Genomic DNA, 25,919 nt, shown 5'->3' with positions numbered 1-25,919 from the left:
CAAGCAATGATCACACGCACGGCACAGCGGACACACCAGGAACCGCGGTGTTGGCCGTCGAATGGCGCTAGCTGCGCAGTATTTGTGCACCGCCGCCGTCAGTGTCAGCCAGTTTGCCGTGGCATACGGAGCTCCATCGCAGTCTTTAACACTGGTAGCATGCCGCGACAGCGTGGACGTGAACCGTATGTGCAGTTGACGGACTTTGAGCGAGGGCGTATAGTGGGCATGCGGGAGGCCGGGTGGACGTACCACCGAATTGCTCAACACGTGGGGCGTGAGGTCTCCACAGTACATCGATGTTGTCGCCAGCGGTCGGCGGAAGGTGCACGTGCCCGTCGACCTGGGACCGGACCGCAGCGACGCACGGATGCACGCCAAGACCGTAGGATCCTACGCATTGCCGTAGGGGACCGCACCGCCACTTCCCAGCAAATTAGGGGCACTGTTGCTCCTGGGGTATCGGCGAGGACCATTCGCAACCGTCTCCATGAAGCTGGGCTACGGTCCCGCACACCGTTAGGCCGTCTTCCGCTCACGCCCCAACATCGTGCAGCCCGCCTCCAGTGGTGTCGCGACAGGCGTGAATGGAGGGACGAATGGAGACGTGTCGTCTTCAGCGATGAGAGTCGCTTCTGCCTTGGTGCCAATGATGGTCGTATGCGTGTTTGGCGCCGTGCAGGTGAGCGCCACAATCAGGACTGCATACGACCGAGGCACACAGGGCCAACACCCGGCATCATGGTGTGGGGAGCGATCTCCTACACTGGCCGTACACCACTGGTGATCGTCGAGGGGACACTGAATAGTGCACGGTACATCCAAACCGTCATCGAACCCATCGTTCTACCATTCCTAGACCGGCAAGGGAACTTGCTGTTCCAACAGGACAATGCATGTCCGCATGTATCCCGTGCCACCCAACGTGCTCTAGAAGGTGTAAGTCAACTACCCTGGCCAGCAAGATCTCCGGATCTGTCCCCCATTGAGCATGTTTGGGACTGGATGAAGCGTCGTCTCACGCGGTCTGCACGTCCAGCACGAACGCTGGTCCAACTGAGGCGCCAGGTGGAAATGGCATGGCAAGCCGTTCCACAGGACTACATCCAGCATCTCTACGATCGTCTCCATGGGAGAATAGCAGCCTGCATTGCTGCGAAAGGTGGATATACACTGTACTAGTGCCGACATTGTGCATGCTCTGTTGCCTGTGTCTATGTGCCTGTGGTTCTGTCAGTGTGATCATGTGATGTATCTGACCCCAGGAATGTGTCAATAAAGTTTCCCCTTCCTGGGACAATGAATTCACGGTGTTCTTATTTCAATTTCCAGGAGTGTATTTTTAAATACGAGGGGTCGATGTTTAATAGTGGCAACTATTTATTTGCGGCTCGTACAAAATAGATACGTGTTTCAAAGTTTTACTGACCTTCAAAGTAGTCACCAGCACTGTGTATAACCCGTTGCCAGCGATACTCTAGGCAGTGCCAGTTCTGTTGACAGTTCGAGCGGCGCGGTCTATTGCCCGACGAATTTGTAGCAGCTCTGAAGCGAATGCTGTGAAGTGTTTCCTTCAGTTTAGAAATCGAGTTGAACTCACGAGGGCTTAAGTCAGGGGAGAGCAGTGGGTGGTATAGCACTTAGCAGCCCCGTCAGTCAAACAAATCAGTAACGTGCTTGAGCATTGTCCTGCAAAATGATGGAATCATCACTTCTGTCTCTATACCGTTCATTTTTGGAATACAACCTACGACCAGCCGGACAATAGACCGCACCGCTCCAACTGTCAACACGACTGGCACTGCCTAGAGTATCCTACGACATCTTCATTGCCGGCGCCGCGCAGAGTGGCCGTGAGGTTTAGGGCGTCATGTCACGGACTGCGCGGCCCCTCCCACCGCAGGTTCGAGTCCTCCCTCGGGCATGGGTGTGTGTGTGTTGTTCTTAGCATAAGTTAGTTTAAGTAGTGTGTAAGTCTAGGGACCGATGAACTAAGCAGTTTGGTCCCTTAAGAATTCACACACATTTGAACATTTCCACATCGCTGGCAACAGGTTATACACAATGCTGGTGACTATTTCGAAGATGAGTAAAACGTTGAAAAACGTATCTATTTTGTACGAGCTGCAAATAAACAGTTGCCACTATTAAACTTCGAACCCTGGTATTTAAAAATACACTCATGGAAATTGAAATAAGAACACCGTGAATTCATTGTCCCAGGAAGGGGAAACTTTATTGACACATTCCTGGGGTCAGATACATCACATGATCACACTGACAGAACCACAGGCACATAGACACAGGCAACAGAGCATGCACAATGTCGGCACTAGTACAGTGTATATCCACCTTTCGCAGCAATGCAGGTTGCTATTCTCCCATGGAGACGATCGTAGAGATGCTGGATGTAGTCCTGTGGAACGGCTTGCCATGCCATTTCCACCTGGCGCCTCAGTTGGACCAGCGTTCGTGCTGGACGTGCAGACCGCGTGAGACGACGCTTCATCCAGTCCCAAACATGCTCAATGGGAGACAGATCCGGAGATCTTGCTGGCCAGGGTAATTGACTTACACCTTCTAGAGCACGTTGGGTGGCACGGGATACATGCGGACGTGCATTGTCCTGTTGGAACAGCAAGTTCCCTTGCCGGTCTAGGAATGGTAGAACGATGGGTTCGATGACGGTTTGGATGTACCGTGCACTATTCAGTGTCCCCTCGACGATCACCAGTGGTGTACGGCCAGTGTAGGAGATCGCTCCCCACACCATGATGCCGGGTGTTGGCCCTGTGTGCCTCGGTCGTATGCAGTCCTGATTGTGGCGCTCACCTGCACGGCGCCAAACACGCATACGACCATCATTGGCACCAAGGCAGAAGCGACTCTCATCGCTGAAGACGACACGTCTCCATTCGTCCCTCCATTCACGCCTGTCGCGACACCACTGGAGGCGGGCTGCACGATGTTGGGGCGTGAGCGGAAGACGGCCTAACGGTGTGCGGGACCGTAGCCCAGCTTCATGGAGACGGTTGCGAATGGTCCTCGCCGATACCCCAGGAGCAACAGTGCCCCTAATTTGCTGGGAAGTGGCGGTGCGGTCCCCTACGGCACTGCGTAGGATCCTACGGTCTTGGCGTGCATCCGTGCGTCGCTGCGGTCCGGTCCCAGGTCGACGGGCACGTGCACCTTCCGCCGACCACTGGCGACAACATCGATGTACTGTGGAGACCTCACGCCCCACGTGTTGAGCAATTCGGCGGTACGTCCACCCGGCCTCCCGCATGCCCACTATACCCCCTCGCTCAAAGTCCGTCAACTGCACATACGGTTCACGTCCACGCTGTCGCGGCATGCTACCAGTGTTAAAGACTGCGACGGATCTCCGTATGCCACGGCAAACTGGCTGATACTGACGGCGGCGGTGCACAAATGCTGCGTAGCTAGCGCCATTCGACGGCCAACACCGCGGTTCCTGGTGTGTCCGCTGTGCCGTGCGTGTGATCATTGCTTGTACAGCCCTCTCGCAGTGTCCGGAGCAAGTATGGTGGGTCTGACACACCGGTGTCAATGTGTTCTTTTTTCCATTTCCAGGAGTGTATATACATCTATCCATTCATTTTTACAAAAGGTGTTATTATGGAATATTAGAACATCTTATACGTTTCTCGCAGAATTTCAGCTACTGAAGTTATCAGAAAATGGTAGTCCACAGCTTCAGGATCTCAAGAATCCGTGTCTGACAACAGAAAATAAATAATTTTATGAGTCCTGGTTGGGATGAAGAGAACTATGGAATAAATTTGTCGGCACGGAAATGAAACTTAGTTCCAACTCACGAAGTTCAGATGGTTCAAATGGCTCTGAGCACTATGGGACTTAACTTCTGAGGTCATCAGTCCCCTAGAACTAATGAAACCTAACTAACCTAAGGACATCACACACATCCATGCCCAAGGCACAATTCGAACCTGCGACCGTAGCAGCAGCGCGGTTCTCGACTGAAGTGCCTAGAACCGCTCGGCCACTCCGGCCGGCAGCTCACGATGTCCTGTTAACTCCATTTTTTGGGACTATTAGTGATTTTGCTAACCTGGGTGTTACGTGTTTGTTCAGGTTCGACATACGGGTTTCAGAGTTGACTTGAAATGAGTGGTCCACTAAAAAATTCCAGAATGCTCCCTCAGAAAATAAATACGTCTATGCCTTTTACGATTGTAAGAGGTCGGGTGTTACAGTGTTAAAAGTAAGACTTTTTTAATTGAAATATTTGTTGTGCGGACCGCTCTGTGGTGGACCCTAGACAGCCCGCAGTGTGGAGACGGCCCTGTACTGTAAATCAAAATAGAGGACGCGTAGAGGAGTGCGGTAGAGTGACGGCTGGAAGGATGCGACGGCGCGCTGGCCACTCACCGTTCTGTGTCGCTCTGTACTGCTCGTGGTACAGGTGCCAGACGCGTGCGTGCGCCTTGATCACCGTGTGGGTGGACAGGTAGTCGCCGATGCCGGAGGCGTTCTGCGACGGCGCGAAGCCGACGCTCGCGTACCCATTCGCAAAGACGGCCGGTTCGTTGAACGTGATCCACCACTTCACCTGCACAGACAGACGCTGCGAATAAAGTCTGAAAATTACCGTCTCGCCGAGGATGCTCAGTGGAACCGAGACTCACCCTGTCTCCGAAGTTTTCAAACAGTATCCTGGCGTACTCCACAAAGTAGTCGGCCATCAGCTCGTTGGGCCAGCCTCCGAGTTACTGCAGCGCTTGAGGCAAGTCCCAGTGGTACATCGTCACCTGCACAATGCGACACACCACACAATCAGATCTCTCTGTATCCTGGTAACAACTGTGCTGTATATACATACAGGATGTAATGTACGGATCAAAATAACAGTAAAATGTTAATTAAAAGTTTTGTCTGAAACTGCTTTATTTCCTTGTTACGACGCATACTGTCATTTGTGGTAGGCATTACATCATGGGACAATACAGGCTTTTGGCGTGTGGTGTTCACCTCTCAGAGAGCTCGTGTATGGTGTAGCAATTGAGAATGTAACACAACTATAGTAGCGAACTGAAAACAGCTGTGCAACCGTGCAGACTGAGATTAATGGAGCCTCTAGCATATCAAGAGCGGCAATAAGTCGAGCACTTCACTGTCTTCGTCTACATGGACATCATTTTGTTTATGTACTCGGGTAAATGTACAGTACCTACTTGTGTTGAATTTCAGGTTCCTTCATGCCCTTGCTTTCGAATTAATTTTCTTTTGCTTTCGTGATCCCTACTCTATTGCGTGACTCTGAAATGAAGCAATTTCAGACAAAATTTTATTAAACGTTTCACTCTTATTTTGATGCATATGTTACACCCACACTCTGTGTCTACAATTACTTTTGCGTCGCCCTATATATGTCTATATTCAACGTGTCCCATTTATCTTGACCACCCTAAATAACTGTTTGTCAAGATGCAAATTACAAAAAGTTTCAAGCAAATGTTCTTTAGCCGTCAGGGGGACATCAATCAGCATGATTGCCTTCGTCGAAATTTTGTTTTTTACAAAGATATGAACAGCGGCATGACTTTTTTAAATGGCAGCCTGTATTTTTTATTCGGTAATTCATTTCCTCTCCTAAAGACCTCTTCAAAAATGTATCACAGTGTACCATTCACTCAAACACAACGTTATTAATTACATAACACAACAATGACTTTGGAAACCGAGATCAGAAACTCGTCCACTTGCTGGAATTGTCAGGAAACCAATGAAAATCAAGTAAAAACGTAAGACAAAATTGACTTTGACTCTCCTGTACCACTGTCCAGGAGTAGAACATTCAAAGGTGCTCAAAGTGGAGACCAATGCACTGGTGCACTCGTTGAATGAAAGAATTATTTACTGCTTCCAGTGTTGCCTGCTGAAGAGAATTACAAGCAAGCGCGATACGTTCCTACATGGAATATCGCGGCAGAGAACGTCTTTAATGCATCCCCAAAGAAAAAAGTCCAGTGGATTTAAATGAGGCGACCTAGCAGGCCACCTAACTGTTCCTCCTCTACCAATCCGTCTGCCAGGATACCTTCGGTTCAGAACACGACGTGCACGCGAGGCATTATGTGCTGGACATCCATCATGTTGATACAACATAAGCATTCTGGTTCTTAGCGGCACTTCTTCCAAAAGAGGAGGAAGAATTCGTCTGAGGAAGTTGGCATACGCTGAGCCGTTTAGACTACCATTGATGAAACAAGGGCCAATAATTGTATTATCAAGCATCCAACACCAGGCGTTAACTCTCCATTGACGCTGATGTTCCACCTGTCTAAGTCATCGTGGGTTGTCGCTGGACCAATAATGCATGTTCCTTGTATATTTACCTGTACTTTGTTTCAGAAGGTTCATCGGCAAATAGAACACTGGAGAAGAAGTTCGGGTTGGCGAGGATTTGCTGCTGTGCCCACTGACAGAACTGTACACGATTCTGGAAGTCATTCCCGTGCAATTCTTGGTGTAGGTGTACATGGTAAGGATGGAACCGGTGACGTATAAGAATGCGGTGGACACTGGTTTTAGGAATGCCAATCTTCTGTTCAAGCTGTCGTGTGCTCACATGTGGATTCATAGCAACGGAAGCGAGAACAGTAACTTCGGCATCTTCGTCTGTGCGAATGCTACGAACATTGCGTTGTCGAGGGTTGAAACTTCCCGTTTCCTAAAGCGTCGCAACAAGACGAGAAAACGTCCGTCGGTAAGGTAGGTTCTTGTCAGGATATCGCTCTCTGTACAGTTCCGCTGCATGCGTAGCATTTCGCTACCTTCAACAACAACAACAATAAAAGAAACGTTATGTTGATGCAGTTTGTAGGAAGGACAGACTTTATTGTATGCCTACTCTACACAACAGTATTTAAAAGGACTAAACTACTGTACTAAATGTGCCCTACACGTACATAAGGAAACAGTATTGCAGTTACTGTTCTGCTAACTTACATTCCCCATATATGAGTAGCATTTCTACCTTGTCTTCGTTGGTGTACATTCCACTCACACAACTCTTCAACTGACGATGGTTGACAGAATGACGGGTGTGCATTCTAATTATGTTTACATTTGTCCTCTGTCAACGTCAGCATGTGGATGTGTTCCATTGCCCCGAGAAACCGGTCTTTACTACATTTATTCTTACAGTTGTCTTAATGCATGTTTATAAAATTATCTTTTTTGTAATTACTACCCAAACTAATCATCACTGACGACATAATAGATAGCACGTTTAAATTCCATTCGATGTACTGGAATATCCGTTTGAGATGAGAGAGTTCAACACCGGCTGTAAGACTGGCGCTAACGATTCTCTAACCACTTGTCCTATTTGGCTCTTTATTTTCTTAACTCGCTATATGAAATTAAATTCAACCCGTTGGAAGACTTTAATTATGAAAGACTGGCAGCCGTATTGACTCAGTTGTAGTGTGTAAATTTACACGTGAGCAGTAGACATAATAACATACAAATTCGGTTAACGAAAAACAAAAAAAATCTGTGCGAACCACACAGCGTACGCGAGCGAAGCAGTTGTTTTTGGTATTAGGTCCGGATCTAGGGCGGGCAGGAGGGGGTTCAAATTCATATTCTTGAAGGAAATAAGACTTGTTTCACAAAGCGCCTAGCATCCAGTGCACGTTGGTCATCAACTGTTCAGCCGGCCGAAGTGGCCGTGCGGTTAAAGGCGCTGCAGTCTGGAACCGCAAGACCGCTACGGTCGCAGGTTCGAATCCTGCCTCGGGCATGGATGTTTGTGATGTCCTTAGGTTAGTTAGGTTTAACTAGTTCTAAGTTCTAGGGGACTAATGACCTCAGCAGTTGAGTCCCATAGTGCTCAGAGCCATTTGAACCATTTTCATCAACTGTTCATATGATTTTGAAAAGCATCCCTGTTCGTTTTTGAAAATTTTTACACATTCAAAGTTGATTTCTGAACGGATCATAAATTAATTTTTAAATGCGTGCATAGTGTACGTGACATCTGTGCCAGGGGAATCCTTCTCGCATCTAGAAATAAAAAAAAACTTTACCGCAGACAAAAGGGAACGGGGCTATACGAGCTTCGCCGAATAAATTCTACGGGTGAAAGCCAACCGCTGTTTGTTTATGTGGTTGATTCGGTGCCTCAATGATAAGCGTTCTCACAATAACTAGCGAAATCCCTAGATTCAGACTACCGGAGTGGAAATAAATGACTAACAGGAATAACAGGTAAGTAAGATTGCATACTATCTTCTCGGTGTATCTAACAAAATGAAATTTTTACAGAAAATTTTTCCCTGAACGCTATGCTACTAATGGTCAGTTGTACCGTCCCCGGTTAGCAGCCGCTTATAAAGTTCTATTCTCGGAATAGCGTAGAAAACGCGTTGTACGAACACGTAATAACGCGTAGACGGAGACTAAACGAGGGATAACTGAACCGATGATTCTGGCAGGCTTAAGATTGTTTGTTAGAACGCGGAAGGAGAAGAAATAGGGACATCACACAAAATATATTGAAGGGTTTGACAATTCCAAATTTATATTAAAATTTATTACTACTACTACATTTCGATCTGATGCTTGAGAAACTGGAGCATATGAATGAAATGTGAAACTATTTCCTAACACAACTTTTTGTTGTAGTAGACCTGATGGGTATTTGATATTGGAACTTCGTGAATTATATTCTGTCGTGTTATGTATGTAAATGAAGTAGATAAAAATGATCATTTGTGCCAAAACATTCTCGCTTATTTGGCGTGAGTTACAATTGCTGCAATATTAGAAAGGCCTATTCCGTTTCATCTAGCAGACAGTGACAAAACAGACGTAATCAAATCGAGAAACCACACCAGTCTTGATTTCTATTCGCATTAACAGTTGTTGTTGTTGTGGTCTGCAGTCCTGAGACTGGTTTGATGCAGCTCTCCATGCTACTCTATCCTGTGCAAGCTTCTTCATCTCCCAGTAACTACTGCAACCTACATCCTTCTGAATCTGCTTAGTGTATGCATCTCTTGGTCTCCCTCTACGATTTTTACCCTCCACGCTGCCCTCCAATACTAAATTGGTGATCCCTTGATGCCTCAGAACATGTCCTACCAACCGATCCCTTCTTCTAGTCAAGTTGTGTCACAAATTTCTCTTCTCCCCAATCCTATTCAATACCTCCTCATTAGTTATGTGATCTACCCATCTAATCTTCAGCATTCTTCTGTAGCACCACATTTCAAAGGCTTCTATTCTCTTCTTGTCCAAACTATTTATCGTCCATGTTTCACTTCCATACATGGCTACACTCCATACAAATACTTTCAGAAACGATTTCCTGACACTTAAATCTATGCTCGATGTTAACAAATTTCTCTTCTTCAGAAACGCTTTCCTTGCCATTGCCAGTCTACATTTTGTATCCTCTTTACTTCGACCATCATCTGTTATTTTGCTCCCAAAATAGCGAAACTCCTTTACTACTTTAAGTGTCTCATTTCCTAATCTAATTCCCTCTGCATCAACCGACTTAATTCGACTACATTCCATTATCCTCGTTTTGCTTTTGTTGATGTTCATCTTCTATCCTCCTTTCAAGACACTATCCATTCCGTTCAACTGCTCTTCCAAGTCCTTTGCTGTCTCTGACAGAATTACAATGTCATCGGCGAACCTCGAAGTTTTTATTTCTTCTCCATGGATTCTAATACCTACTCCGAATTTTTCTTTTGTTTCATTTACTGATTGCTCAATATACAGATTGAGTAACATCGGGGAGAGGCTACAACCCTGTCTCACTCCCTTCCCAACCACTGCTTCCCTTTCGTGTCCCTCGACTCTTATAACTGCCATCTGGTTTCTGTACAAATTGTAAATAGCCATTCGCTCCCTGTATTTTACCCCTGCCACCTTTAGAATTTGAAAGAGAGTATTCCAGTCAACATTGTCAAAAGCTTTCTCTAGGTCTACAAATGCTAGAAACGTAGGTTTGCCTATCCTTAATCTAGCTTCTAAGATAAGTCGTAAGGTTAGTATTGCCTCACGTGTTCCAACATTTCTACGGAATCGAAACTGATCTTCCCCGAGGTCGACTTCTACGAGTTTTTCCATTCGTCTGTAAAGAATTCGCGTTAGTATTTTGCAGCCGTGACTTACTAAACTGATAGTTCGGTAATTTTCACATCTACTAAACATTTTATGCCAACGAAAAACTTGAGCTCTTGACATAACCTCCTCTCTAAAAGCCTTTTGAAGCTTACCGTAAGCTTGGGATTGGAATTATTATATTCTTCTTGAAGTCTGAGGTTATTTCACCTGTCTCATATATCTTGCTCACCAGATGATAGAGTTTTGTCAGGACTGGCTCTCCCAAGGCTATCAGTAGATGTAATGGAATGTTGTCTACTCCCGGGGCCTTGTTTCGACTCAGGTCTTTCAGTGCTCTGTCAAACTCTTCACGCAGTATCATATCTCCCATTTCATCTTCATCGACATCCTCTTCCATTTCCATAATATTTTCCTCAAGTACATCGCCCTTGTATAGACCTTCTATATACTCCTCCCACCTTTCTCCTTTCCCTTCTTTGCTTAGAACTTGGTTTCCATCTGAGCTCTTGATATTCATACAAGTGGTTCTTTTCTCTCCAAAGGTCTCTTTAATTTTCCTGTAGGCAGTATCTATCTTACCCCTGGTGAGACAAGCCTCTACATCCTTACATTTGTCCTCTAGCCATCCCTGCTTGGCCATTTTGCACTTCCTGTCGATCTCATTTTTGAGACGTTTGTATTCCTTTTTGCCTGCTTCATTTACTGCATTTTTATATTTTCTCCTTTCATCAATTAAATTCAATATTTCTTCTGTTACCCAAGGATTTCTACTAGCCCTCGTCTTTTTACCTACTTGATCCTCTGCTGCCTTCACTACTTCATCCCTCAGAGCTACCCATTCTTCTTCTACTGTATTTCTTTCCCCCATTCCTGTCAATTGTTCCCTTATGCTCTCCTTGAAACTGTGTACAATCTCTGGTTCTTTCAGTTTATCCAGGTCCCATCCACTTAAATTCCCACCTTTTTGCAGTTTCTTCAGTTTTAATCTACTAAAGCTGCATGCCCTCGGGAAAAATTACGGCCGTAGTTTCCCCTTGCTTTCAGCCGTTCGCAGTACCAGCACAGCAAGGCCGTTTTGGTTATGTTACAAGACCAGATCAGTCAATCATCCAGACTGTTGCCCCTGCAACTACTGAAAAGGCTGCTGCCCCTCTTCAGGAACCCCTCTTCAACAGATACCCCTCCGTTGTGGTTGCACCTACGGTAGGTCTATCTGTATCGCTGAGGCACGCAAGCCTCCACACCAACGGCAAGGTACATGGTACATGTGTGGGGGGGGGGACAGCTTTTTCAGTATTAGACAACATTTTGATTTTTCATGTAACAAAACGTTTGACGAGCTTTGGCGAGGTAATAGATTCTTTCGGAGAAAGAGAAGCACGTCATGAAAAACTGTAGCAAGTCTAGAGAGAAAGAATTCTGGGACCTTAGGATGAAAGAAATCTGTTCTTGTCTCTTGCCTTTCTGCTTTTATATCACACAAAAGAAAAAGTTATTAGCTAATAGCCAATAAAGAGTGTAATTTTCTGAAGAGTTCTTATTCTTCCGGTCACAAATAATCCCACCCATTATTAACTGTGAGGTTTTTTTTTTGGGGGGGGGGGGGGCTAGGATGTCAAACTGGCCGACTGAGAGTAGGAGAGGCACCACAGAATGTTTTAATTTCCACTGAATAGAGGTTTGATGTGTTCCATTGTAAAACACACACGTTAGAATTGGACAGAATGAAATGTAGTCATATGTGATAGAGGAGTGCTGTATGAAGAGATGTGCCACTGCACTTTGGAACACTTAAGGCCAAATAACATCTCTTACATTTCCTCGAACGACATATTTTGTGTGTCTAACTCTTCAGAAAGCTATGCGCAACAAAATGAAAATATTTCTGAAAAATCGTTTTTTTTTTTTAATTTTTGACATCCTGTCTAAAAAGCTCGAGGAGTAAGGTGGGGGACACCACTATCAAGTTTTTGCACAGGTTCGGAAATATCGTAGATCCGGAGCTGTTTGGTATCAACTGTACATTCAATTGAAAAAAAAAATTATCACACAGAACGATAGCACAGAAGTTAAGAAGCGTAAACAAATGTCGCCACATCCATGTCGCGTAAGAGGTGAAAGTTAAGAGGAACCGACATATTATTAACATGATTGCATAAGTTATGCTATTTTATTACCTAGGTCGCATCTCTTTCAGCGACTCACATTCCGCTTGAGTGCAAAATTCCAGCTTTCACTTTAATAAGAAACATTAAATGCGCAAATTATACCTTCTTTCAGTACAATGGCAACTTGTTCGCTTCCCTGCTATGTCTGAACGATTCGTCTTCGCAGTTACGTGCAATATGGAACGTAGCAACCACAATTATTGCCTCTTAAATAAAAAATACCAACATATGCAACTCCTATACAGCAACACATATTATTTGGAATTACTGCTACTTTGCTATAATTTCAATTAATTATCGAAATGGAATCACGTCTTGCCATATATTTATCTGAAAATAGCATTGCGCTGCTCACAACACTTGTCGAATGTTTATTTTCCACTTTTTACGTTGCTTTTCATCATCAAGTATAGAGTTCACTCCCTGCATTACACATAGCAAGTTAATCGCTAAACACATACAAGTAAATATGAAGAAATATCTGAAATTATGGCAGTTCAAAGAATTGTCTGCCCTGTCAGACAACATACGAGGAGGGACTGAAAAGTAACTGGGATTACTTTCCTGTGTGTAGGTGCGAGGTAACTGAAGTGCATTTGTTACACATTGTTTTCAATTAGTTGAGCATCCACCCATCAGTTTATAAGCGTTAGTTATGTCGCAACGCTAGTTTTCTCAGAAACCGTTTCACGCTTCTAGCGAGTTTTCGGCTGTGTAAATGACAAATAATTGTGGTAACATCCGCTATTGTCACTCATCCAATTATAGATTTTGCGGTGAGCACAAATAAGTCAGCGTATTTCTAAGATATATGCTCAGCGTCTCCATAGGACTCAAAATATGAAATTTGTATCACAGTATAAACCAGTAGCCACCCAATTGGATTTTTGCATGATATACATGGAAAAATTTTAGCACTCACACTTGTTTGATAATTTTTCTGAGTTGTGATGGTGTCTCAGCTAGAACTTTTCGAAATTATACACTATCTGATCGTGTTTGAGTGATGTAAATAAGTGAAACGATAGATGTTGCATTGAAATAAACCCCCGCAGGGGTGTCCACGGTCTTAAGTTCCCGTCTCGCTGCAGAGTCATTACAAACATTTCTATCCCTCTCTCTTCTCCCACTCCTTTTCAGTTCCTATCGCAGACCTGGCAGAAATTTAGCATTTAACACCGAACTCGGCTCGTAACTTAGTGGCCAAGAAAACACACCCCAACTGACGAAAAAATGAGCCACGTGCATGGGAGTGGGTCTCCGAATCGGCTAAGTGCCAATAGGGACCGACATAAACATGGTGCGCAAGGCTTTGGGACGAAAGTAACTTCCGCAAAATGTGTCACTGCCAAATAATAGAGCTCGATGAAGCTTGGACCAAAAGAACTGCTACAGATTAGTAGAGAAGATGTAACTGAAAGTTGGGGTCTCAAGAGGGGGCATTTTCCCCCTCCTGAAGTCTGTGGTAGATTTTCTATTAGTTTCAAAATTGCGACGTGCTTCTAGAAGCGATTGTCTCAGATGCTACTCAGCCGGATGCACAGAACAACACAGTGGCTTTAATAAAGGCTACGTTCCTTGGTTGTAAAGTAGGTCACAGAAAATTATATTGTTTTCTTGTCACGGAAGCGGTTTCGGCGTTGTTTCGCAATCTTCGGGAATGTCAATCGTTAGAGAAAATTGCCGGATTAGAGTACCTACTCATTTCCCTGTCGTTTCCTTTTACAGCTCCTAAAGAGCTACAGAAAGGGGCAATTCCGACGCCTAGAACAGTATAAACATTGCTATCTTATACCCCTCCCCAATTTCCACAAGAACGGCTGCATGGCTTGTACACATCTTAATCTCAGCAATAAGTCTGTATTTGACCCCTCAAAGCTAACTGAGATTTTATTCAGTTTTAGATGATAGAGCCATTAAATTAGTGTGTAAAGAACACGGTCATGCTATACTGAAGGTGTATTCACCCATACTTCAAATGCATAAAATATACTAATTTTTGCGTTGATGAGAGGAGAAAATGGTCAAAAAGGTGCTCGGATCTTCTTAAACCATATGGCTCTTTAACTATATGGCGTGCAACTCTGCGTGACAACCAGAGATAGAGTTATCAGTTCTATAATCCATATGTAGATAATAACATACCGAATCAGGAAGACTACGATTATTTTGGTTGAGTCTTAAGCTGTTAAGAGTTGGTTCTACTGATCAATTTGAAAATTGTTTTCGAAGGTTTCCTATATCCAGTTTACATTAATAATATGAAAAGATGAATGTATGTTCAAAGAAATATTGACTGAATAACTGCGAAACGTTGACGATACGAGCTTTGTGTACTTCCTGTCAGATTTGTTTGTTGGGACACGGCGCTCTCTCAGACTCACTTAATTGGCTGTATCAAGAATGGAACATCAGCGGCCTTGCTCCCTCTTGCATGAATTTCTGCGGACGCCCATGATTATTGACAGTGCGTGTGATCACCAGGCTGTTCTTGTAGCAGTATGTTCCGTCCCTCCACCAGCGCAGCTGACAACTGCTGGGTGGACCTGCAGCAGGACGTCTCCCCAGAGCATCCGACACGTGCTCGATGTGATTTAAGTCAGGGAAAAACAGGAAAGCCAGACGTTCGCCGACTCCTCTCGTACCAACAGCTCCTCCACGTGCGCTGTTCGATGCGGTCGCTCATTTTCATCCGTAAAAATCAAGCTGTCGTGAATGCACCCCTGAAAAGACGCACATGGGATAGGAGTACAGTGTCAACAGAAGGCACCATATCACTTGGGCCACCAAAACAGTCATGTTCGACAACGTTCCTGTTCCCAGCTCTCCTCATATGGGGGCACGCCTAGAATTGCTGCCCAGACTAAATCTGCTCTCATTCAAGAAGAGCGAGCGACTCCACTCCTCGTTGGCCCAGTCCCTAAGCTTTTGGCACAATCGTGGAAGGTGCCACCGTTTGCGAGTGTCAACAGAAGGCAACACGACGAACTGGTCGACGGCAATACAAGAACCCCCCCCCCTCCCCCCCCGCCCCCGCTTTCCCGTCTCATGCAGTCACCGTGCCACTGCGGAGAGTGAGATTTGCAGTCCTGTTAAAAGTGGTTACAATTGCACCTGCTGTTTGATGCGCGTCCCTTCTTGCTTGTTGCACATTGTAGCGATAATCAGCTGCTGTAGTTGGCCGTGGTCGGCCGCGTCGTCTCCTTCGCATGACTGTGGTCAGAACCCAACCTAGGCACGAGAAGCAAGGTTACGATTAATAACAAACTTTTGTGCTGCGCTCGTCACGCTACAAGCTTCTCCCACATTCTCGGTGATTCTTCTCCGTGTTAAGTCACCCATATTTTGTCTCGGGGCCATGTTGCAACGAAGAGTACCACCTCAGTGCACCGAAACTGCTCACTAATTGATGCAAATAGTCTCTTGCCGTTTCTTCAACAGCCTGTGTGTTGCAGGGCCAGTCCCATTTAGCGCTACAATCACGCTGACTTTACGCCATGTGACGTCGAGTTTTCTGTGCACGATTGAGAAACCTCTGTCAACATGCTACTGCACTTTCATTCATTATATGCCAACGGCCTTGCCGCAGTGGTAACACCGGTTCCAGTCAGATTACCGAATTTAAGCGCTGTCGGGCTGGGCTAGCACTTGGATGGTCGACCATCCGGTCTGCCGAGCGCTGTTGGCAAGAGGGGTGCACTCGGCCCTTGTGAGGCAAAACTGAGGAGCTGCTTGGTTGAGAAGTAGCGTCTCCGGTCTCGGAAACTGACATACGGCCGGGAGAGCGGTGTGCTGACCACATTCCCCTCCATTTCCGCATCCAGTGTCGCCTATGGTCTGAGGATGACACGGCGGCCGGTCGGGCTGGGCCTTCATGGCCTAGAGGTTTTTATATATATGAGAGTGATTTTTTCTATGATGTACAAACTCTAGGGATTGACTGATGAGAGGATACGGAACGCAAAAAAATCTCATGAAGCTATGTCTGCAAACGCTTGGTTTCCCTGCTAGAGAACATTTGTTCAGTAACTCCTTGTTACAGAGATGTGGTCCAATACGCGCTACACCACTCAGCCGCAGTTACAGTATGCATGGTTTCCTCCTCAAGGCTGCTACTGTTCCTCATACGTAATGCCCTAGCGCCCTCTCCTGCCATAGTAACTGCTAATGTTGTGTCCGATTCACTTCTCTTGCTGACTCAGCTTCTAGTGAATGTGATACATCGTCGTACACAAAGGTTCCGAATACAGAGCTTGCCGAGATCGTGTTTACTTACAGAAAGGCAAATGGCAACGGGCGGCGGGTAGCAAGGGTTATCAGGAGACTAGTTTCATGTGTGTTCGCTGTTCTTCAATACTGGATGAGGCTGTTAAAATGTCATCGAGGTAAGGAAACACAAAATCTAGCCCAAACACCATTAATGAATCGCTGGAATGTTGAAGGTGCATTCCGCAGGCCAAAGCTCATGTCATTAAATTCATACAGTCCAAATGGTGTGATTACAGCTGTTTTGTGCTTATCTTCTTCAGCAATAGGTATTTGATAATAGGCCTTAAAGAGATCGATTTTAGAAAATATGTTTTTGCCTTGAAGAATACAATGGAAAACTTCTATTCTAGATACAGGACAACGGCCTGGAATTGTTCTTTCATTTAACCGTCTATAATCTCCACACGGACGTATTGAGCCATCCTTCTTAGGTACAATATGGAGAGGACTCGCCCATGCAGATTTAGATGCTCTAATGATGCCATTGTCTAACATGAATTTAAATTCTTGTTTTGCCATCGCCATGCGCTTTGGGTCTAATTGTCTTGCCCTAGAAAACAAAGGCGGGGTTGTATTTATTTCGAGACTTACTACGACTTCTTTTACATTGACGCTCACAGCTTCTGTTACGAGACCTGCCTCGATGACCAGTTGACAGCGCGGCCATTTGTTGCTCTAGCCCCGAAATTCTTGTCATCAAGTCACTCGTTGTTATCGAAACATCCTGTTGGCTACAAGCACCACGTTTTGTGACGAACAGTTCGTTACGGGGATTTATTTCTGTTATTCTATCAGCCATTATAGCCACCTTTTCGAGTCCCTCGTCACTGACAATTAGAGTGTTCCTTATAGAATCCGGAAGTTTTTCTAGCCAAAGTGTCTTTAGGACTTTTTCTGACACATCTACACATGCCAAAGCTTGAATTTTGCGTAATAACTGACTAGGTGTTTGGTGTCCCAAATCAATTCCAGTAACTAATCTCTTAATACGCTTATCTTCACTTTCTTTGAAAATATTCGGTAGACGTTCCTTAGCCAACGAATATTTATTCGCATCTGTGCCGCAAATAATGTCCCAAATATTCTCGATGTATTTTGGTTCTCATTGTGACACTAGGTGGTTAAATTTAGCTTCTTCTGTGACAATTTTGCAAATGCTGAACTGTGCTTCTACTTGATAGAACCAAATTTCGGGTTTTTCACTCCAAAAAGGCGGAATTTTGATGCTAACCTTGTTTGCTTCTAGGCGATCTTCGGAAACGCTCCCGTTTGTCGTTATATCTTCTTATTATCACGTCGGGGTCACCAAATATAACTGCCGTAACGTAATATTTGCGGCAGTTCCCAAAAGATGTTGCTTGAGGATATTTAGTCTAATTTTAAATCACCAAGAACACACGCCACTTTGCCTGCGTAAGACTTCTTTATTGACTCGTGCATAGCAGCCATCTCAGAATAATCACATCTTTGCTACCAGAAAATAAACAAAAAATAAATAAAATTTTAAAGATATTACATCATGTTATCAGTAATGAACTATAACTATTAACGGTCTTGGCAACTTCATAAAATATAAAAATTCCATTTAGATTCATCACTGTTGCCTTTACAAGACCTATCCCCAACGACAACAACCACAGCCTTCAATGTTTGCAACAGTGTTTCGCCGTTTGTCTGAGACAAGGTCGTTTCAGAAAGCAGGAAATCATGAAGGACGTGCCCGAAATGTTCGGATGCAGACTAGGAGGAAAATATGATTAACTCTGTGGAAGGTGATCGCCATGTCAGTAGGAGGCAGTTGGCCCGCCAGTACAGGGTAAGACAGACGGCCGTGTGGAACATTCTCCATCACAATTGTTACTACCCGTAGCGTTCACAGCGTGTGCAGGGCTTACTACAGACAGACTTTCCACGTCGTGTGCAGTTGTGTCACTGGTTTCCTCACCAGACAACTACGATTCCTGGATTTGTGTCATCCACCCTACTCACAGATGAGGCCGTCTTTACGCGGAGTGGTATCTTCAACCTTCATAACGGTCGTCTATGGAATAGTATGCAGAACCCCCATGGTATGGTGACAGCGAATCATCACCATCAGCGCAGCCGGAATGAGTGCGACGGGATAATGGCGACCACGTCGCCTAACAGTCCTCTATCGGCGTTTCTTGCGGGTGACTTTGCCTCCTCTACTGGAAGAAGTGCCATTGATGATTCGAGGGGTTGTGTGGTTGCTACATGACGGTGCTCCAGCCCACTTCGCCGTTAACGTCCGGACGCTTCTCAGTCGTACTTTCCCTGGTCGATGGATCGGGGGAGGGAGTCTAGTTGCGTGACCTGCTCGTTCGCCAGATCTCAACCCGTGCGATTTCTGGTTATGGAGCTACCTGGAAAGTACCGTGTATGCCGAGCCCATTGCAGATGTGGAGACTCCGGAGCAGTGTATTCATGCTGCCTTTGACACTATTCGGAAGCAGCCTGGCCGATGTGAACGTGTGAGAGAAAACATGCTACGGCGCGTATATACGTGAGCTGAGTCACATGGAAACCATTATCAACACATACCGTAAATGTGGCTGCATGGTACAGTGTGCATTAGACCGCAGTCTCTGTAACAAAGTATGATTGAATAAATGATCTCTAGCATGGAAACGATGCATTTCCGCAAATAATTTCATTACACCTTTGTTGTTCCGTTTCCTCTCATCTATCAGGCAGGTCATAGGGTTTGTACACGGTGGAAAAAATCACCATGTATATGTACGGCCACTATTCGCATATTCATGCGCACATTGCTACAATAAATTTTTGGCTCAAATTTAAAAACAATATGGTTTAGCTTACATTATTATCAAACACGGTACCATTTAAGTATTACACTCTTGTTCAATTATTTATTTATTATACGCTTTATTAATTTTCGCTAAATTGTGTCTCTGTTATTAAAAGGTTTCATGATCAAATTTCTTAGGGTGTGGACACCTGATGTCCACGATCCATACTTCAGTCTTCAGAAGCGCATTTCCGACGTCATACAGACTGTCCAGTCGCAATGGAGATGTGAAGTTTTAAGACAATGGCAAGTTACTGTACACATGAATGAGAATGTCTGTTTTATCATTCCCGGTGGTCATCTAGTGACTCTTATGCGACATCCATGCCCACGTTTACTACATTTTTTGTTGTTTTGATGCACAGAATAGGAAGAAGAGGTTAGAGAGTAGGTGGGATCACAAGTCAGACATCGACTGACGCGCCAGATGGCCTCTTAGCGTGAGAACGGCCGGGCAAGCAAGTACATTTCTGTACTGGAGCAGAGAAAGACGACGTTGGGCACCAAGCAGTCAACTTTGTATTATTTATATTCGCTGTTAAAATATTAATGTGCAGCTCCAACCGTGCTAACGGCGTTACTCGCACTGACAAATTGTTAATAAGAAATTCTCTATCACTCAGATCATCGGGGAATGCTAATTACAGATTTTATTTACTGGCATTGGTTACTGATGAGGAGAAGGGAGCCGACGCAACAGACTTTTATCTGTAAACCACACATAGCATCATTGTGCGTGCGCCCCCGTGTGCATGATGAGCATGCAGCTTCCACGATAACAGCAGTCGCATTCACACGGCTTCATCCATACATTCCTGGTGTGACGAACATGTGGGTTCCGTATCCCAACGCCACATAGAAAATGACAGGGACTATTTTGGACAGTGTGTGATACTTAGCTGTCAATATCCTAGCAACGTGGTAGATCTAGGGGATCTAAGCATCAATGACTGGCTTCATCTAGACATCGCGTACCTACAGAAATTTGACGCTCTTCTTCGCCCAGCTGAGGGCTTGTGTTACACAGTATTGCTCAGAGTGATAAATTTTTGGTCTGTTGCGCTCATCAACAGCTCTGATACCGCATGGATTTTATACATTATGACTGAAAACATACACAACACTTGTGTAATATTCTACAATATTTATTATTTATTTCACTAACCGGTTTTCAGCGTTACGCCATCATCAGGGACAAAGATATTTAGGAAATGAATCACTAGATGTAACCAGAAAACTTAAACCCATGAACTTAAAAACATCATTTTATGTGGTAAACAATGTTGGACGCTTTTTGCCCAATGGTAAAGACAGAGCTCCAACTTTGGAAAACTCTGAAATACATAAACGTAATTATAATGGTAGCAAATGCTGTATAGGTCAGCCTGACAAGGCAATATACACCCGCTTGAAGGAATACGGCAGAAGTTGGAAACCTAGGAAAGGAGACTGTACTTTTGCAGACTACCTGCTTAGATAAAGCCATGGATGAGGTGCAACATGAAGTGTTATATCACGCCCATAGGGGAAAGAAGATGAACTATCTCCAAAGAATAAACAAACACCGTCCGAACAGGTCACGAAGCCTAACGGTGCCGATACGGAGGGACACGTGGTCAGCACACCGTTCTCCCGGCCGTTGTCAGTTTTCGTGACCGGAGCCGCTACTTCTCAGTCAAGTAGCTCCTCAGTTGGCCTCTCAAGGGCTGAGTGCACCCCGCTTGCCAACAGCGCTCGGCAGACTCAGACGGTGTCCCAACCAAGGGCTAGCAAAGCCCGACAGTGCTTAACTTCGGTGATCTGACCCGAACCGGTATTAGCATTGCAGCAAGGCCTTTGACATCTTGAAATAATGGAAATTAATAAAGATATGTCCATCTGTTCAAACTTAATACTTACCTTTCACCTCTAACTGCAGATACTTCTCATAATCCCATCCAGGCAATGTTGTAAATTGACCCTATCACTCATGTGCCTCATTTTTCCTTTCTTTCAGTTACTATAATTTCTCTTGCCATGTTGAAAAATACGACTTCGTAGAAGGGGTTAAGCTCGCAGGTTGGATACCGGCAAAAATGCGAGCTCTAAGTGATTAGGGGACGCGAAGCCATGTTAAAACAGTGCGTCGAAGAAATAAAGCAGTAGCCTTGTCCCGAACATCAACGAGGTTCAAATCTCACATCAGCCCGGCGTCTCGTCTTAGCCTCATAGCGCTTCCGAAAAGTAGAGTTTCACCAAATAAACTTGTCCAATAATCGCTGTAGCTTTCTGGACATCGTCGCAAGAAGGAGAAAAATTTGAGCAACAAAATAGGATTTACTCAAGGTAAAGGTGCGAATCTTATGAAGTAACGAGAGGGAACGACGCTCATGGTCAAGGCCTGCTTCTTACATCCCGTCACTGACACACTTAAATTTAACGCAGCCATCTTCATCGGACAGCGATCAATTACAACGCCCAACGATCTATGGTGGGCGACTGCAACACCATGCAATCTCATTCTCCTCAAATCCCCGCAAATTGAGTAACCGACACTTCGGCCCGTTAATTTGTGTTCCCATAAGACGACAAAATGCATACAAAACATCCTTGAGCACGGGTACGTCGTCATGAGGCCGAAGAAGTACCATAACCTCATCGGCATATGCGGGAACGATGAAATTTTCCGCCAATTACGACCAGCCACCCAATCGAGCAGCTACGGATCGCAGTAAGGGTTCCAGAAATATTTCTGTGACACTCTCTCCCATATTTCGCGATAATACAAAAAGTGCTGCCCTTCTTTGAACTTTTTCGGTGTACTCCGTTAGTCCTATATGGTAAGGACCCCACACCGCTCAGCAGTATTCTAAAAGAGGAGGGACAAGCGTAGTGTAGGCAGTCTCCTTAGTACATCTGTTACATTTTCTAAGTGTCCTGCAAATGAAACGCAGTCTTTGGTTAGCATTCCCCACAACATTTTCTATGTGTTCCCTCCAATTTCAGTTGTTCGTAATAGTTATACCTAGGTATTTAGTTGAATTTACGGCTTTTTGATTAGACTGGTTTTAGTTATTTACGGTCAACTGCCAATTTTCGCACCATTCAGATATCTTTTCTAAATCGTTTTGCAGTTTGTTTTAATCTTATGAAGACTTTATTAGTCGATAAACGACAGCGTCATCTGCAAACAACCGAAGACAGCTGCTCAGATTGTCTCCCAAATCGTTTATATAGATAAGCAAAAGCAAAAGGTCTATAACACGACCTTGGTGAACGCCAGAAATCACTTCTGTTTTACTCGATGACTTTCAGTCAATTGCTACGAACTGTGACCTCTCTGACAGGAAATCACAAATCCAGTCACGTAACTGAGACGATATTCCATAAGCACGCAATTTCACTACGAGCGGCTTGTGTGGTACAGTGTCAAAAGCCTTCCGGAAATCCAGAAATACGGAATCGATCTGAAATCCCTTGTCAATAGCACTCAACACTTCATGTGAATAAAGAGCTAGTTGTGTTTCACAGGAACGATGTTACCTAAGCCCAAATTGACTGTGTGTCAATAGACAGTTTTCTACTAGGTAATTCATAATGTTCGAACACAATATATGTTCTAAAATCCTGCTGCATATCGACGTTAACGATATGGGCCTGTAATTTAGTGGATTACTCCTACTACCTTTCTTGAATATTGGTGTGACCTGTGCAACTTTCCAGTCTTTGGGTACGGATCTTTCGTCGAGGGAACGGTTGTATATGATTGATAAATATGGAGCCAATGCATCAGCATACTCCGAAAGGAACATAATTGGTATACAGTCTGGATCAGAAGACTTGCTTTTATTAAGTGGTTTAATTTGCTTCAGTACTTCGAGAATATTTACTTCTACGTTACTCATGTTGGCAGCTAATCTCGATTCGAATTCTGGAATATTTATTTCGTCTTCTTTTGTGAAGGCATTTCGAAGGGCTGTGTGCTGCTTTGGCGGCGCTGTCTTCGATAACATCTCCATTGCTATCACGCAGCGAGGGCATTGATTGTTTCTTGCCACTAACATACTTCACATACGACCAGAATCTCTTTGGATTTTCTGCCAGGTTTCGAGAGAAAGTTTCGCTGTGGAAATTGTTATAAGCATCTCGCATTGAAGTCCGCTCTAAATTTCGAGCTTATGTAAAAGATCACCAATCTTCGGGATTTTGCGGTTGTTTAAATTTGGCATGATTGTTTCGTTGTTTTTGCAACAGTGTTCTAACTCGTTTTGTGTACCAAGGAGGATCATCTCCGTCGTTTGTTAATTTATTTGGTAGAAATCTCTCAACTACTGCCGATACTATTTCTTTGAATTCAAGCCACATCTAGTCTACACTTATATTATTTGAGCATTAGGCTCCTGTAACTGCTGCTCGTTTCATACACGTCATAGTAATCAATCTTACAAGGAATTGATCGCAGAACTCAAGCACATGCTCTTGTGCAGCCTTATTTCAAGACGAAATGCCTTCTGATTCGATAATCCAAAATCTTGCTGATCACAGAAAACGGATGCGATTCTAAACCATCCCAACCCTGGTCTCAGAGACGTGTTTAAAATAATCGAGATCAGGAAGTACAACACTTCGCAAAACTTGACTTTAATGTGCGTATTATTGCGAGGCTGACCGCGGATCGCTCGAAGCGGTCCCCATTTCGGGGAGCTCTCACAAACCACTGTCACAGGCAACCACATAAACACTGTGCAGGACATTTCGATGTCTTGCGTGACGTGCTATGTCATGCAGGATCGCTAAAACTGCTGTCTCCGTCGCGCAGAATGCCAGCCAGCACTGCCGTAAACCGGGACACACACAGCAAGTGAGTCGTGTGAAGTTAGCACCCCTTTTTCGAGAAATATACATTTTTTTCACAGTTCTTGTTAGATGTGCCATAGTTCTAGAGTTCTTTGCACAAAATTTCAATAGTTCTGCAAAATGTAACGAAGAAAACAACAATACTCGAAAAAATTTTCGTATCGGAAACATTCTTTGGCAATTTCCGCATAATGTAAGTAAGTACAACGGTTCTGAGCACCAACTCCAAGAGTTCTATCGAAAACCCAAGTAACATTTTTTTGTGCAGCTAATATAGTTTACGAGATAATTGCAATTTAAGAAGAAAATCTTTTCACTTACTGTGAAGTTGGCACCCTTTTTTTCAGAAACGTATATTTTTTAGAGTTCTTGGTAGATAAGTCATAGTTCTAGAGTTCTCTGTACAAAATTTCAATAGTTCTGCAGAATTTAGCGAAGAAAACAACAATGTATAACATAGCTGATTCAGGAACCCTTTCCGTTGATACAATTCTTACTGTTGCCACAATGAATCACTTGTGCATAGATTCCAACTGTACTGATCATTACAAAAATATAACCATTGACCAGCGGCGCACATTTCTTGCAGCGTTGTACAAAGCATTCGGCTTATCCGCTGTGAAAATACCACACTTAACGCTATTGTAAAATTTACGATGGATAGCTTCCGTTTATCTACAGTGTCAGCATGTATCGAATTATCTTCATGCAAAGGTGATGCCTGGATCACACACTTCCCCTTTTTAGGTACGGAGGAAACTAGAGTTCAGTCTTGTGGAAGCCAAAAAAGGAAATGTGGGCAGCCCTTCTTTTACTGATAGCAAACTCTAGAGAAATCTCACGCTTGGTTTTCTTCATCATGCCAACAAAAGAAAAATTCTCCCTTCATAGCTCTATTATCATTCCAGTACTAGTAAACCAGTTATCCGCTTTCACATTTTGACCTGACTGATGTATAGGTTTACACAGTCACAGAACAACATCAAAATGTTTATTGCTCAGTTGGTAAATCCTTCTGGTTGCAACACAGCGTATATTTCCAAATTGTACAGGTAAAATACTTAAGAATCCACACTTAAGAATCCATACTCGTTTCTTTTGATAGGTACATATTGGCGAATACTGTACCTTCCACAGAATCCTTCCAGCTTCTTGTCTACTGTAACATTTTCTGCAAGGGTGTAAGATTTGTGGTAGTTGCGTACAAACACAGTAAATATTTCCCGAATAGCTGTTAGCTTGTCTAATTGTCTTCTTTCATCACGAATAGCGCGACTGTAAAATCTAAGGCACTCCACAATAAATTTGAAATGTTTTATGTTCATTTGCGAGGTGAAATTTTTCAATGCCATTACCATCAGTTCCACACAGATCTTCCAGGCTTTACTGTTACTTCACAACAATTAAAAACAAGAGACTGATGAAGGCTTTCAATTCAATAACATCTATTGATTTTACCCCTCTCTCACGCTGAAATGAAGCTTTGATGCTCTCAAAATTCTGATTGGAATACAAAACTACAATAGACAAATATTGTCACCTATGAGGTAATTACAGCATCACAAAGGCTGCTTTGGCTGCACCTATTGTTCCAGGTAAATTTCGAATAATATTATCCTCTTCGAACAATACGCTTTGGATTTCTTCAACATGATCTAGTTCAAAAATGGTTCAAATGGCTCTGA

At 44.2% G+C, this 25,919-nt stretch overlaps 1 protein-coding gene across 1 annotated transcript in view; it reads right to left on the bottom strand.

Moving 5' to 3' along the window:
• LOC126198951 (myrosinase 1-like) overlaps positions 1 to 25,919 on the bottom strand; it is an 84,263-nt gene that overhangs the window by 44,586 nt on the left and 13,758 nt on the right. The window contains exons 2-3 of the mRNA XM_049935596.1: positions 4,671 to 4,793; positions 4,414 to 4,594 (exon numbers count right to left, since the gene is read on the bottom strand). Of these exons, the coding sequence (XP_049791553.1) occupies positions 4,414 to 4,594; positions 4,671 to 4,727 (238 nt within the window). The 5' untranslated portion in view covers positions 4,728 to 4,793. The remainder of the gene's footprint in view (positions 1 to 4,413; positions 4,595 to 4,670; positions 4,794 to 25,919) is intronic.

Source organism: Schistocerca nitens, chromosome 8 (genome assembly GCF_023898315.1).
Source record: "Schistocerca nitens isolate TAMUIC-IGC-003100 chromosome 8, iqSchNite1.1, whole genome shotgun sequence".
Taxonomy (NCBI): Eukaryota; Metazoa; Arthropoda; class Insecta; order Orthoptera; family Acrididae; genus Schistocerca; species Schistocerca nitens.
The sequence above is the reverse complement of the archived record's forward strand: the minus strand, read 5'-3'. Positions and strand labels throughout refer to the sequence as shown.